General features: G+C 34.4%; 5 protein-coding genes and 1 long non-coding RNA gene across 6 annotated transcripts; 5 read left to right on the top strand and 1 right to left on the bottom strand.

Moving 5' to 3' along the window:
* Positions 1 to 967: 967 nt before the first annotated feature.
* On the top strand, positions 968 to 2,208 carry AT1G20360 (F-box family protein). Its single transcript, NM_101887.2, has one exon. It carries the CDS (start codon positions 1,037 to 1,039, stop codon positions 1,943 to 1,945), a length of 909 nt encoding a protein of 302 aa, NP_173461.2. The 5' UTR covers positions 968 to 1,036; the 3' UTR covers positions 1,946 to 2,208.
* A 125-nt stretch (positions 2,209 to 2,333) lies between these two features.
* AT1G05537 lies at positions 2,334 to 2,589 on the top strand. Its single transcript, NR_138915.1, has one exon. It is a non-coding gene; the product is annotated as an other RNA (long non-coding RNA).
* A 1,530-nt stretch (positions 2,590 to 4,119) lies between these two features.
* TIM17-1 (translocase inner membrane subunit 17-1) lies at positions 4,120 to 5,084 on the bottom strand. Its single transcript, NM_101886.4, has one exon. It carries the CDS (start codon positions 4,973 to 4,975, stop codon positions 4,319 to 4,321), a length of 657 nt encoding a protein of 218 aa, NP_173460.1. The 5' UTR covers positions 4,976 to 5,084; the 3' UTR covers positions 4,120 to 4,318.
* A 235-nt stretch (positions 5,085 to 5,319) lies between these two features.
* DRT112 (Cupredoxin superfamily protein) lies at positions 5,320 to 6,666 on the top strand. Its single transcript, NM_101885.3, has one exon. It carries the CDS (start codon positions 5,439 to 5,441, stop codon positions 5,940 to 5,942), a length of 504 nt encoding a protein of 167 aa, NP_173459.1. The 5' UTR covers positions 5,320 to 5,438; the 3' UTR covers positions 5,943 to 6,666.
* A 1,814-nt stretch (positions 6,667 to 8,480) lies between these two features.
* Positions 8,481 to 10,185, top strand: SMT2 (sterol methyltransferase 2). Its single transcript, NM_101884.4, has one exon. The coding sequence runs from the start codon at positions 8,659 to 8,661 to the stop codon at positions 9,742 to 9,744; it is 1,086 nt and encodes a 361-aa protein (NP_173458.1). The 5' UTR covers positions 8,481 to 8,658; the 3' UTR covers positions 9,745 to 10,185.
* Positions 10,186 to 13,830: 3,645 nt separating this feature from the next.
* On the top strand, positions 13,831 to 15,055 carry AT1G20320 (Haloacid dehalogenase-like hydrolase (HAD) superfamily protein). Its single transcript, NM_101883.3, has one exon. The coding sequence runs from the start codon at positions 13,838 to 13,840 to the stop codon at positions 14,864 to 14,866; it is 1,029 nt and encodes a 342-aa protein (NP_173457.1). The 5' UTR covers positions 13,831 to 13,837; the 3' UTR covers positions 14,867 to 15,055.
* Positions 15,056 to 15,290: the final 235 nt, after the last annotated feature.

The raw sequence follows: 15,290 nt of genomic DNA, 5'->3' as shown, positions 1-15,290 counted from the left end.
AAAACATGTAATTGATTCTCTTGATGAACAAAGAACACATCATGACAGGATTGAACATATAGCCCAGTTAATATTATAAAGTAATAATAACGTTTTTAAACTATAATCTTGTAGTAGAACTCTATAACTATGTTACATAAATAGTCAAATTTGATTTAAGTTTTCCCTTTTTAGATATGAATCATTTTCATTTCGATAGTTTTATAAATGTTAAAATACAATACTCCAAGTCATTAATAATAAATTTGAATTTAGGTATATCATTTGTATAAGTAAATTCATCTATTGTCTTTGTATTTTATTGTCTAATTTATTTTCGAAAAAAATCTAAATATTTAAATTTCGAGTTTAAGACTACAACACTTATAACATTTAAACACACAAATTTTATTTAGACAAAATTATCTCAACTCATCCCTTTCAAATTTTTTAACAATTAAAACAATTTTCTTTATAAGTTAATATCACTATAAATTAATAAAAGATTATGGTCTTAAAGTTATTAATCTATAGAGTTTTTTTTTTACTGTATTGGGAGTGTTGTCCAATTATGAGTTTAATCCAACTTTTATAAAATTAAATTTACAATTCTAAGAAATTAATCAAAATATTTATAATTGGATAAAGTATTTGTTGACATTTAGTATTTTATTATTATAATAATAAAGCTAATTAATATTGGATATAGACATATAGTGTATATTTCTGCATTCAGATATAATACTATGAATACATAATCTTATGAATATTCATGATTTCATAAATTACATCTAATATATTTTTATTTCCAAATCCATAGAAATGTCATAAAGTTACTTTATAATAAAATTGAGTAATTTTACATTTCTTATAATGGTGAAATTTGTGTTGCATTTTCCTTTCATTGATTGTTACTTTTCCTTCTTCTTATTTTTGGGGGCAATTTGTTGGTTATAAAAATTCTCTCTAAGAACCTCATCAGCGAATCATTGAAATAAAAGAAGACAAAAGTATCAAACTTAACTACATAAGTTCTCACTTTGATTTATCTCTGATTATGAACAGCTTACCTTTGCATCTCCTCGACCAAATTCTTTTCAGATTGGAACCCAAATCTCTGGCGATGATGAAATCCACAAATAGAACTATCAATTCGCATATATCTGACCCGCTTTTTGAATCCGAATACTTTTCCCGGTTAGAATCCAGTTTGTATAACCTTTCCCCCGGTGGCGCCAGATACGTCATGTGCCAGCCTTTAGTCTCTTCATGCAAATCTATGTCAATGGGGGAAAAAGCAATTCAAGGTAATTTCCGATGTTACATGTTGGGGTCATGCTCTGGCCTTCTCCTACTGTACATCGGTGGCCTCTTCGTCGCAAATCCCCTCACAAAGAGGTTTCGATATTTGGATCCTTCTGGCTCAAAGTTTATACCTACGCTAAGTGGTGATCGCTGGATTTATTTGGCACATCCGGAGAGAGCGATGTGCGTTGGTTTTGCGGTTGATCGAAAGAGATTCAAGATCGTCTGCATACTTGAGATGGAGACGAGGTATGAATTCGAAATCAACGACGGCGATTCATGGAGATTATCAAAAACGACTATCAATGCTGACTCAAAAAGTGATCTCACCAAGTGGATGAAACCTGTTTACTTGGAAGGCACTCTTCATTGGTTGAGAAACGACGGGAGCATCATAGCTTTCAATCCCGAGACAGAGCAAGCACGCTTGATTCCTTCCGGTTTTCATCAGGAAGTACCGGATATGAAACTGTTACTTGCGGCAGATGATAAGATCAATCGCTTGACCTTAATATCAGGGACAAAACAAACAATCTCAGTTTACACATTACTCGGGAATCTCAAATGGGGTCTCGCTAGGCGGATCAAGAACGTATCTCTGAAAGAAAATGAGTTGAATGCTGGAACATGGTTGTGTACGATGGCAAGCGTCTTCTGGTGAGGGAGAAGAAAAAGAATCGTTTAAATGGTGTAGTTCATGTGTACGACATGGAAACTAACAGTTGGGGAGTTTTAGGGTCGATCATATATACGGCCGGTGCAGTCTGGGACTTCTATAAGTTTACGCCGTCCTGATGTCCTGTTGAGGAGGGTGAGCAAAATTATAAAGCGATAGTAGATTGTAATGAACATCGCGTCTTCTATCTAATTTCTATTATGAGACTCGTTAATACAACCAAGTAACAGTGAGTTACGTTTTTCATTGTTTCACCTTAATTCATTTATTCCTCGAATGGCTTAGGTTATAGTCTTTTTGTGGACCGTGTTAGTTACTTTGTCCAAAAGCACTGAGAGTACTTCGTATTTTTGTGATGACATGTTTTCCGATATCTTCTCTTTGTTCTAATGTTCTTAACATTAATTGGTGTGTTCGGTTACTTGTTTGGCAAGGAACAAACTTTGTAAGTCCGAATGCTTTGAAAAAATAATACAAAAAATGTTTTTTTTGCTATACGAGTATGAATTTAACCCCCACTATATCTGATTTCACGATTTGAAAAATTCTCTTAACATATATATTCAATCACACAACTCAAAAACCTCCCGTTTCATTTCAGTTTCTCTCCGACTTGTAAAAATTGTTCCACATACATATGACTCCTCCGATCCATCACTCAGTGAGCAAAAAATAAAGCTAGACCAAAAGTGGAACAATTTATAAACGTTGAAACGCTACGTCTTCCATTTGACTTTACTATAGCACATTGTGCTACTAGAAACCAGTTTTGGCGAGATAGCTGAAGCTTGTATAAAATGCAACACAAGCTTGTATTACGCAAAACTTACATTCTTTCAAAAACAAATATGGGGATCGTCGCATTCCAATGGGGAGAGGGAGAAAACACACTGACGCTGCTGCAAAACAGAGACAATTGGGATTCATGGCAAGTTTCATTTATTCAACCTTGGTTTAATTTTGTGCATTGTTTCGTTGATGAGTGATTTTGATATATTTATTTTTATTCGAGTGATTAAAAGGGAACCAAAACCGGCTGCTTGGAATGAAAGTAACCAGATATTTAGTGTTCTGCCTGTGCATAGCTTTGGGACATGGTTTGGTATTTCTAAACAAGGCCGACTTGTTTTTCTTGTGAATCCACCGAAGCTCAACAATCTTAGTCCTGTGTTGCGTCCTGTTGATTTCTTACTGGTATGATTCATGTTTTCCTTTTCATATCTTGTTTGTTTTAACAATTTGGATCTCACTGGATTCGCTTTGATTACAACAGCGTGAAATGAGTCCATTGGACTTTGCAAGGGAATGGTCTGAAAATTCCAAACTTGCCAAAATTATGAACGAGGGGATGTCTTATCACATAGTTGTGGCAGATATGAAGTCAAAATCAATGTTTTATATCTCGTAAGGGTCTGCAAAGGATTCACATGTCCATATGGAAGAGGTAGACTTTGGTGTGCATACCCTTACTTCTTCCGGACTCGATATCCAATTTCCCGAGGTAATTCTATAGAACAATCTGTAACACATCAAGTTGATAGTATATTCAAATCAAACACTTTTTTTGGTATACATGCATTACTTCTGAAAACATTTTCCTGTGAGATGATGAGTGATTATACGGACAGAGAAGAAGTAACACCAATGAAGGAGCTTGCTGAGAGATTTACTATGTATGATCCATTTGAAACTGACAAAGAAGATTCAGAAGACATATTTGTAAGAGAATGTAACAATGTTGATCTACCCTTTATATAATCCACACCTGCATTAATCTCTTTTCTTTTGTACTCTTTCGTTGGATTCAGGGGAAAACAAGACGCTATGAAATAACGAGTACAATAGCATTGGCGGTGAAACGCAATAAGGAAGTCATGTTTCATGAGAGGTTTCGGGAGAATGGTAAATGGAACCCCAATGACTTCACTTTCAACATCGCCTAGTTACAATATGAACTTTTCTGAGTAGTATTGTTGGTACTCTAATATATCTTCCACAACACTATATCTCAAATGTCTAAGCACATATAGTAGTTGTTGGTTCACTTTATATTTTCCATCTATTCAATTCCATAGTATCTCTTTCACTTTATAATCCATGTATGCTTCTCAATTCCAGTGAGAGAACTTGTTAATTTTAAAACTTATACGAGCAACATTATCACAAGAAGTTAACCTTCACGCTAATCATGTTGTAACAATTGGTAAATTATACATAAAACCAGACGGTATTATATCAATCCAAATTGACAATAGTCTCTAATTCATAATATTATTATATAAAACTTATTGCAGAATATATAATTCTAGTTACTAAGCTCTTAACATTAAAAGTAAAATTCAGACCTCAATAATTCCATCACTTAAACTCATAAGTAGGCACAGGAGGAGCATCAAAGCTCTCCAAAATGTGAGTTCTGCTCTCTGAATGATGATCCTCTGTTTCTTTCTTCTTCTTAAACAAACTCCCAAACCAAGATACCGAACCAGAAGAAGAAGAAGAAGTCTCCGGTACCGGTACGGACTGACCAGATATCTGACCCATACCATATGGTAAAGAAGTAGCTGCATGATCCTCCATGAACTGCTCGTTATGCGCAGTACTCTGAACTTTGTTTAACATGATACCAACTCCTTCTATCATAGCCAACAACACACCTCCGACTAAAGCCGATCTAGCAGACGCGCCTAAGCCTTGACGCAACGAGAGGAATCCTCCAGTGGCTGCACCAGATAAGATCGAGTTCCATGGATCTTCCTTTTGTCTTGCGTACACCAACGCACAATCGAAGGTTGAGTAAAGACCACCCCACACGGAGAAGCTTCCTCCGCTTCTCGGCCCGCTCATTCTCAAAGCTTGAACGCCGCCGGAGAGACGAGCTCCGCCGGGAGAGTTGTAGATTCCTCTTATGAGGTGATACGCTGATCCACCAACAGCACCCATCGCAAACGCACCTCCGACATCATCTAGGATCCGATCCGGACATGGCTCTCTCGATGATTCTGGAGTTCCCATTGATTTTCGATTTTGATCTACAAGTAACTTTTTAGGGTATAAGAAAAGAGCCCTTGAAAACGAAACTAAGAATGAGGAAAAATTACAAAAATGGAAAAATATCGTGTTGTTCACGTTACTTGACCATGGTCAAAGCCCATTAAGGCCCATTTGTAAACACGCTTTATCACAAAATACTAATATAAAAACGCCACGTCATTCAAGAACCTTATCTTTATTTAAAACGTGGACAAACATCCTCCACCTCATAATGCCATGTCACGACACAGTATCTAAAATCAACCAATCACAACGCGTCTTTATAGATAACTTGTTTTTTTATGGAGTTTGCTTTTAGAGCCATCCATTGTCCTATCTCACTTTCTCTCTTTCACCACATAAAAACTCATAAACTCGATCGAACCAAAGCTAAACGAAAAACTTAAAACCCAAATCTTATCACTACTCTAAAAGAATCTTCATCATGGCCTCAGTAACCTCAGCCACCGTTGCAATCCCATCTTTCACCGGCCTTAAAGCCTCAACCATCAAATCATCCGCCACCGTCAGAATCCAAACTGCTGCTGTTGCATCACCGAAGCTTACAGTGAAGTCATCTCTAAAGAACTTCGGAGTCGCGGCCGTAGCGGCTGCAGCTTCAATTGCTTTGGCCGGAAACGCCATGGCAATAGAAGTTCTCTTGGGAGGAGGGGATGGGTCGTTAGCTTTTATTCCCAACGACTTCTCTATAGCTAAAGGAGAGAAGATTGTGTTCAAGAACAACGCTGGATACCCACACAATGTTGTCTTCGATGAAGACGAGATCCCAAGTGGCGTCGACGTGGCCAAGATCTCGATGGACGAGCAAGATCTACTCAACGGTGCGGGAGAGACGTACGAGGTTGCTTTGACCGAGCCAGGGACTTACAGCTTCTACTGTGCGCCACATCAGGGTGCTGGTATGGTCGGTAAAGTCACCGTTAACTAAAATGTGTGTGTGAGTAAGTGAGGGAGTCTCGGACTCAATTAGAGGCTCTTCTTTCACATTCTTACATTATTACATAAAGTGTTTTGTAATTCTAAAGAGTGTTGAATCGAATGGACCGTGATTGTTGTTGTACTGTGACTGGTTCCATAAATGGTTTTTCTTGGTTTATATATGTAGTCTTATGTCTCGCCCTGAAGTTATGATTAATTTAAGTAGGAAAGTGAACTGTTTGAATAAGCGCTTTTCATAGAGGTATTTAGTTAGATGGTCTAATTTGAAGAAAATTAGATATATGACTATGGTGCTAAATAGTAGTTGGTAAATAATTATTTTTGTTGCAGATTGACCAAATTATCTCAATGCACTCTTTGGGCTATTGTGTATTTTTAAAAATGTGGCTGTAGATAAAATAGTAAATTATTGGATGAACATGTAATCTCGCATCATGAATAAAAAAGTGCATGATAGCATGTTTTTTTTTTGATTAAACAGTGTTGTTATAACATATTCTTGTTTAAAAGACGCACAAAGCCATTAGTTATTTATGGACAAATTTGTAATCGACCAATTACTTGAAAAATAGAAGGTTTGTTAGTGCAAATTCCCTATTTTGGATTAAATCGAGAGTTGTGGAGCCAGTTGATCTACCATCACAATTTCAAAAATAATCTAAATTACATCCTTACTAAACTAGCTAAGACATGTCACAAAATGTAATAATGTGTATAAATGCAGCATATCAACTTTGCTCATTTCGTCAGAAGGGTTTTAGGCTTTTAGCTATTAGTCTTCCAGCTATCTCATTGATCACTAGTTTATGGTGTCGGAGTCCATCCATTTACTAAAACAATGCATTTCACTACGAAGCTAATGGGTAAATGCCTAGTGAGGTTCAAAAAGTTAAACATCAAAAATCTAGTGGCCCGTTATAAACGATCATAGTGATTGGCCCAGTAAGCCCACTACCACAAGCATTAAGTTTTCAAGGGAAATATACAGATAGTAAAATAATTGGTCTAAAGAAAATTGGAAAATTTAACCCGTGCCAACAGAAGTATCAATTAAGTTGAGACATCAGAGATACAAAAGTTAAATAAAAAAGGTGAATCAAAGAGCATCTTTGAGGTGTTATGGTCTGATTAGAAGCCAAACAAGAAAGCAACAAAAGATGAAACGAGTGAGTCAGTCATATGAGTCGACTTTTTTTGTAAACAATTCGAAAGTCTCTTTATTAAAAAGAAGCTTCCACGTGATTTCCCTTTCTCTGGTCGGTACTTCTCTCTCATGTCCATTCATCAATTGTCCATTTTTTTCCTTTCTTCTGTAGTCAAAGAAATAAATCATCATATATCGACTTGCTAAGTGTTTTTATGCAGACAATTTTGAGTTTCAGCTTAAACTATTAAGCAAGATAAAAAAAAATTGGTGAACATTAAGCAAGATAATTATCAGCTAAAGTTTTTTTTCATAAAGTTCTAGTGTACTTCGGCAGATAAAATTCAACTAATTTTATACATTACAAAATATGAGACCACACTGAAATTTAAATTAGACAACAATGTAAAAATCAGAAGATAAAATAAATCCAACAAAGGTAGAATTTAATGAGAGAAGTAGAGTTTTGATCTGTAGTCAAAGAAAAGAAGTCGATTCGACGATTAGTGGCGATACAGATTGATGTTGTGTTGGAAAAAAACATCTTGAAATTTGCTTTTTCTAAATGTGGTGGACTAATGTTATGATAGTGGCTAGTGGTTGATGTTAGAGCCACGGTAGGTAGATCGAATGTGCTCCATTGGCTAGAACCGAAGGGAGGAGTTGGCAAGATTCTTGATGCTAATTTTGAATCTGGACAACTTTAGATGGAATGGTTTAATTTATCATAATCTACATTTTTATTCGTAAAGTAAAATAAAGATTAATGCTGGTTTGAACATACGGTAGAATCACATGACACTTTGCATAATCTAATTTTTGTAAGTTTATGAGAGAAGCAGATTGTATGTACTCTTCCTCCACCACCACACGTGATTCCTTCAAAGACGGCCATACTTGAAATTTGGCGTTACACACCCTCACTCTAGGGACCTCACTTTTCTCTCTATCCATTTCATTTATTATTATTATGGAACAATGCTTAATCTTTTTGGTAAAAGAGTAAAAGATTAGTATTGAAAATTCCAATAAATGTCTTTTAATGCAAAATTATTTCCAAACGTTTAGATATAACTTGTTTGACCAAATATTTAAGTCCAAGAGCAACAAATCTGGCTCTCTTCTCATAATTATTTTGAATTACAAAATTTAGCATTTACAAATATCTCTGTAAAAATTTCCATGGCTATTTTCATTACTGTTGGGTCATGACATTTAACAAAAGAAGAAGCAAAATTCCAATTGGCAACGTAAAAAATAAATAATCAAATGGAAGAATCATTGTAATTAATTTTATTCAATTTGCAAAACCTTTAAAGAGAAACAAAAACTTAAAATGTTTTTTTAATATTCCTTATTTGGCTTGTAATTTCCATTTACTTTGTCTAGGCATTTATTATTATTAAAAGTCAGTTTTTGAACTGGGATTTTAATTAGTCAAATATAGATTCTCTCAGATTAAAAACTCTTTAAAAACTTTTTGTCATAAATCAGGCAAAGAAGTAAAAGAGACTTAAAACTCTCTCTCTCTCTCTCTTGGTCTTCCTCACTCTTAACGAAAATGGACTCTTTAACACTCTTCTTCACCGGTGCACTCGTCGCCGTCGGTATCTACTGGTTCCTCTGCGTTCTCGGTCCAGCAGAGCGTAAAGGCAAACGAGCCGTAGATCTCTCTGGTGGCTCAATCTCCGCCGAGAAAGTCCAAGACAACTACAAACAGTACTGGTCTTTCTTCCGCCGTCCAAAAGAAATCGAAACCGCCGAGAAAGTTCCAGACTTCGTCGACACATTCTACAATCTCGTCACCGACATATACGAGTGGGGATGGGGACAATCCTTCCACTTCTCACCATCAATCCCCGGAAAATCTCACAAAGACGCCACGCGCCTCCACGAAGAGATGGCCGTAGATCTGATCCAAGTCAAACCTGGTCAAAAGATCCTAGACGTCGGATGCGGTGTCGGCGGTCCGATGCGAGCGATTGCATCTCACTCGCGAGCTAACGTAGTCGGGATTACAATAAACGAGTATCAGGTGAACAGAGCTCGTCTCCACAATAAGAAAGCTGGTCTCGACGCGCTTTGCGAGGTCGTGTGTGGTAACTTCCTCCAGATGCCGTTCGATGACAACAGTTTCGACGGTGCTTATTCCATCGAAGCCACGTGTCACGCGCCGAAGCTGGAAGAAGTGTACGCAGAGATCTACAGGGTGTTGAAACCCGGATCTATGTATGTGTCGTACGAGTGGGTTACGACGGAGAAATTTAAGGCGGAGGATGACGAACACGTGGAGGTAATCCAAGGGATTGAGAGAGGCGATGCGTTACCAGGGCTTAGGGCTTACGTGGATATAGCTGAGACGGCTAAAAAGGTTGGGTTTGAGATAGTGAAGGAGAAGGATCTGGCGAGTCCACCGGCTGAGCCGTGGTGGACTAGGCTTAAGATGGGTAGGCTTGCTTATTGGAGGAATCACATTGTGGTTCAGATTTTGTCAGCGGTTGGAGTTGCTCCTAAAGGAACTGTTGATGTTCATGAGATGTTGTTTAAGACTGCTGATTATTTGACCAGAGGAGGTGAAACCGGAATATTCTCTCCGATGCATATGATTCTCTGCAGAAAACCGGAGTCACCGGAGGAGAGTTCTTGAGAAAGGTAGAAAGGAAACATCACCGGAAAAAGTATGGAGAATTTTCTCAATTTGTTTTTATTTTTAAGTTAAATCAACTTGGTTATTGTACTATTTTTGTGTTTTAATTTGGTTTGTGTTTCAAGAATTATTAGTTTTTTTTTGTTTTGTTGCATATGAGAATCTTACTCTTGATTTCTCCGCCGTAGTGCCGGCGAGACATAGGGGATTATTAGTATTTTTAAGTGTGTTTAAGATTGATTAACAAGTTAGTAAAATAAAATGTACTTAGGTGTCGACAGCCTGTGTGAGTAACACTACTGACTGACTGATGTGAGTGAGTGTCTGAATCTTGTGTTATGGTCTGTTTGGTTAAAAAAACATAACTTTGATTAATTAATTTAAAAGAAAATCAGTGTCGCGACAAGAAATAAAAAGAAGCTTTTTACTAGGTTTGTCGCACGGAGTTGGTGGTGGGAGAGTGGAAACGCATGCGTGGTTATTTTGAATTATTGCTACGTACGTAGTTAAAGAAAATGTGATACGTTTTGGTTTAGTGGTTCTCTTTAATTCACGTGATTCTCTCTTAGTTACGATTAGATCTGATAAAAAAAAAGACATTTATTTCTCCTTTGTGTATCTCCCAATTTTGGCCAACTCACACTGAATAGATTTAGTGTCTGACTCATATTTTGTTGTTGTCATGGATCTGATTCCAGATCGTGATGATTCACATTGAAAATGACAGGGGCGAGATGTAGAAAGAAAATCTCATTTATCTCTGTCTTATCTGATTGGTCTTTTGTGGTATGCTCTGGATTTTGACAATGATATCTCGAAATGAAATCATAATTCCTTAATTTTTGATGGAGATGCATAGAGACAAAGAACTATATTGTTGGATGTAGGGTTATTAGCTAGTACTAATAAATTCAAGATTCGTCATAATGAAAAAAGTGTTTACAACTTCACTCACATACTATGATGGTCTATGTTTAGCCAAAAAAAAAAACTAAGCAAACAATTAATCACACATAACCAATTCAAGTGCCTCTCGTTCTAGTGCTGAAGCAGAATATTAATAGACAGGGACACAGTAGCAACTATCACCAGTGACCATAGATTTCGGTCAACATCAACAAACTAAGCATATCGAGTTAGACTTACACTTTGTTTGAGGAATGTCTGCAATCGGGCAAGTCAGCTATTGCCTCTTCAAAATGATAAAGGTTTCATGATTTTTAGAGTTAGAAATAAATGTATCTTTTGAACTTACAATTAAGATCACTAAAGTCAAGTCAAAATACATGAGAGAAGGCTAGCCTGATGAGAGTGATCTAACCCATGCCTTCTGTGATAAGTGTCTCATACGTTTAGGGTACAAAGCGACACAAACTATGCCATTGATTGCTACCAAAACAATAAAATAAAAATGCCTTTGATAAAATAGTTCTTCTCTCACATAAATGCAAACAAAATTCCACCATTTTGAACTCATCAGTATAAGTCTTGAACTTAATTTTCCGATATACTCATCGAATTTAAAGAAATTGGGAAAGAATGAATATCTTACAAGAATTCAATACTATGAAAAAGATTGATGTTTCCTCTGTTATTTTTTTTCCCTAAAATCAATGGGATTCAAAAGTTTGTTGCTAAAAATACAAATTAGCTTCCCTTAGCATATTAAACTTACAAACTAGATTTTAACCCGCGGTATACCGCGGGCCGATTTATTTTTTAAAAGTAATATATATTTAAACTTGCAAATTTTATTTTTATAAAATATTTATATTTTACAGTTTATAATTGCTATTAAGTAACGCTATACCACGAATCCATGAGACAATTGTTAAAAAACTGAAGTTTTAACCCCTATTAAAACAACATATTAATAATATTTTAAAATTTTATAAATATTGATTCAAATACATCCACCATACAACCCAATTCCAAGATAAAACCCGTTCTGTCATTTCTTTACCCGTCCCGTGATTTTTTTTTAAAAGTAGTAATTTTTAAATTTAAGAATTATTTTTGATATATAAAAGTTTTGCAAATTGTATCATTCTCTAATACATTTATATTTTATAGTTTAATTTTATATATAGTAACATTATACATACCACATAACATTTTTGGTTTTATATAATCTTTTCTAAATTAGGATGATTTTATATGCTTAATATTAGTGGTCTTAAAAAATAATAAATTAAAGTTTTAACCCGTATTGAAACGGTGGATTAATTATATTTTACTTTTTTTTTATTAATGTTGATTCAAAAACCCGTCCCTCCAAATCCGTCTTGCAAAAAAACCATTTATTTTATTAATATTAAGTTTATTAATGATATGACTCTGAGTTATAATCTAAACATTTTAACTAATAACATAAGAGTGCACCATATTTATTTAATAGGGGAATGTACCATATGACCCGAATGCACTTTTACCCAAATCCACCAAAAAAGTCTTGCAAAAATATTATAGAGATAAGAAACGATAGTTTGTTTTGATAGGTATAAGATTAGCAAATATATTAGTTAGCTTAAATTAGTTAAAGAATACAAATTGAAAAGGTATATTATACTTTATTCGAATATAGTATCAAAACTTATATAACATAGAGATTTGATAAATTTTTAATTGTTGAATTCTTTTTTTTGTGCTAATTTTTATGTGATTAAGATTTATTTGATTTCATATATAAAATAGTAAATTGTTTTACGAACTTATTTGTTTATAATTTGGTAACAGATAGATATTCGAATATTCAATATATTTTGCTTCAGTTTAGAAAATCTTTGATGATCCGTCTTTAGATCCAATAAGCCCTATAATCTAGATATTAACTTGCAGTATATCGCAGGTAGGTTTATATTTTAGTTAAACTAAAAACTTTTATTGTAAAGATGATTTAAAAATATATGATATTGTTTTATTTTATTTTAAATGTAAAGTAAACTGTGAGTTGTATATGTTTTGTTGATATTATCTATATTGTTTAATGTTTAAGATTATACACTTGTAGTTTGATTGTTAATTTAAGAGTTTCAACTGTAGTATACCATTTTGTATTAATATTGATGTAAACCGTCAATTCTAGGATTTTCCAGCTTATATTAAAAATTGAATCACATCATACACATAAAAAAATCTAATATGTTATTAATTATTGTAGTATATAAGATTATAAATTTTCAATATAATATGTATGAAATTGAATATAAATATTTCAAATTATGACTTGTTACTCAGTAGAAAGTTTTCTTAAATCTATTTTTCACCCGTTATAATATTTCTTCATGTATTAAATAGTTTATATTCGTTTTTAAAAATTCAAATTATGCATATGGGAAAAAACTCTAATTCTTTTTTTTATAATGATGATATTAGTTTTTCGCAAAAATAGAATCATATAAAGATGAGAAGTGAACTATAATAATTAATAAAAAATTAATATGATAATTTAGATATCAAATCTAATTTGTTGATTTTAATTGGTTACTTTTTTGGAAATTAATAATGTATTTTATTTTTCTAATTAAATTAAATTAATGAAAATTTATATATTAAATCTTATATGTTGATTTTGATTGGTTATTATTTTTGGAAATTAATAATGTATTTTGTTTTTTAATTAAATTTAATTAATTAAATTAGTATTTGACTTTTTAATCCTTAAAGAGATAAATTAATTTACTCTTTAAAATTTTATTTCTAATGGCATACCTATGTAATTACTTACAAAAATTAAGGTTACATTTAAAATATACTTCCCAAATAATATAGTAGGATTAGTGACGGAAAAAAAAAACAAAATTAAAACTGACATTTTGCTAAATTGCATTTTGATATTATCAATTTTATAAAATAATTCATCTGTAGTTCTACACTTGTACTTGATATATTTATTCCATCAAAATAATGGAAAAATAACTTTAAAATAATGGTTTAATAATGTAGTTGTTAAACGGATCCCACATCGGTTAAGAATCAAAAGGCTAAGCAAAGGAGTCCCACATCGCTTGCGAATAAGAATGGTACGCAAAATTTTCTTTTATAAATAAAGGTGTCCCTACGATAAAACGAGGATTTGTGAATCAGACTAACGATGTCTTTGATTGAAAACTCATGTCTAGAACCAGAATCCAAAACAGCAACATTAATCTGCGGTCACTTCTTCGTCCGTTACGGAATCTGCTGTAACTGCAGATCGACGGTAGACAGAGACTACGGCCGAGCATTCGATTATCTCGTCCATGGGTTACAATTAAGCCATAAAGCCGTTGCGGTTACAAAGAGCCTTACTACACAACTCGCTTGCCTTAACGAGAGAAAGCTTCATCTAGTCCTTGACTTGGACCACACGCTTCTCCATTCTATTATGATTTCACGGCTTTCCGAAGGAGAGAAGTATCTATTGGGAGAGTCAGATTTTAGGGAAGATCTTTGGACACTTGACAGAGAGATGCTGATAAAACTTCGACCTTTTGTTCACGAGTTTCTGAAAGAAGCCAACGAGATTTTCTCCATGTATGTCTACACGATGGGGAATCGTGACTACGCTCAGGCTGTGCTGAAATGGATTGATCCGAAGAAAGTATACTTTGGGGATAGAGTCATTACCAGAGACGAGAGTGGTTTTTCGAAGACGCTTGATCTTGTGTTGGCTGATGAGTGTGGAGTTGTGATTGTGGATGACACTCGTCATGTTTGGCCTGATCATGAGAGGAATCTGCTACAGATTACCAAGTACAGTTACTTCAGAGATTATAGTCATGATAAGGAGTCAAAATCTTACGCAGAGGAGAAGAGAGACGAGAGTAGGAACCAGGGATCATTGGCGAATGTTTTGAAAGTTCTCAAGGATGTTCACCAAGAATTTTTCAGAGGCGGAATTGAGGAATTAGATTCAAAGGACGTGAGGCTGTTGCTACAAGAACAACACATAGCAGTTTCAATCAAAATTTGCTCCCAAAACCTAAGCCATCAGAAACAAATGTCCCCTTTTATATCAGGAAGCAACAAACATGAAAATGTTAAGTTTTACAAGTCCCAATCAATGGAGTTAGATACTATCACAGGTACTGGAAGTAGAGTGTATTCATCATCCGAGGAACATTGCTTGGTTTGCACTTGATAGATGTCGAAGATTCCATATGGTAAAATGTGGCAGATGCTAGTTCGAAAATACATTTACTGTTAATATCTTGACGTATGTACATAAGTTTACGCAAACATAAGTAGAGTAGATACTTGTGTAATAGTGGTTGAGAAATTTTAAAAGTTGTGTTTAATATATCATCTTGCATCTCATCAAAGGAAAGACTGAACCTATTACAATATTTTGTTTTGCTAATGATATTTGTGAAAATCCTCCAATATATAGATTATATAAACGACTAGGATTTGATAATTCTAATTCTAACGTCCCTTAAGGGCTTAAAGCAATACTAGAGAGTACAATAGATGTCAAGTTTGATCAAATGTTAGATAGGAGATGGTGGGGAGTGACATCCCCTTGGCTTTTTAGTTGTAAATTGTTGTTCTCATTGTCTTCTTCC

The sequence above is a fragment of the Arabidopsis thaliana genome, assembly GCF_000001735.4.
Source record: "Arabidopsis thaliana chromosome 1 sequence".
NCBI lineage: Eukaryota > Viridiplantae > Streptophyta > Magnoliopsida > Brassicales > Brassicaceae > Arabidopsis > Arabidopsis thaliana.
The sequence above is the reverse complement of the archived record's forward strand: the minus strand, read 5'-3'. Positions and strand labels throughout refer to the sequence as shown.

Coding starts and splice junctions, on each gene's coding strand:
- AT1G20360 (NM_101887.2), top strand. CDS start 1,037: ATGAACAGCTTACCTTTGCATCTCCTCGACCAAATTCTTTTCAGATTG.
- TIM17-1 (NM_101886.4), bottom strand. CDS start 4,975: ATGGGAACTCCAGAATCATCGAGAGAGCCATGTCCGGATCGGATCCTA.
- DRT112 (NM_101885.3), top strand. CDS start 5,439: ATGGCCTCAGTAACCTCAGCCACCGTTGCAATCCCATCTTTCACCGGC.
- SMT2 (NM_101884.4), top strand. CDS start 8,659: ATGGACTCTTTAACACTCTTCTTCACCGGTGCACTCGTCGCCGTCGGT.
- AT1G20320 (NM_101883.3), top strand. CDS start 13,838: ATGTCTTTGATTGAAAACTCATGTCTAGAACCAGAATCCAAAACAGCA.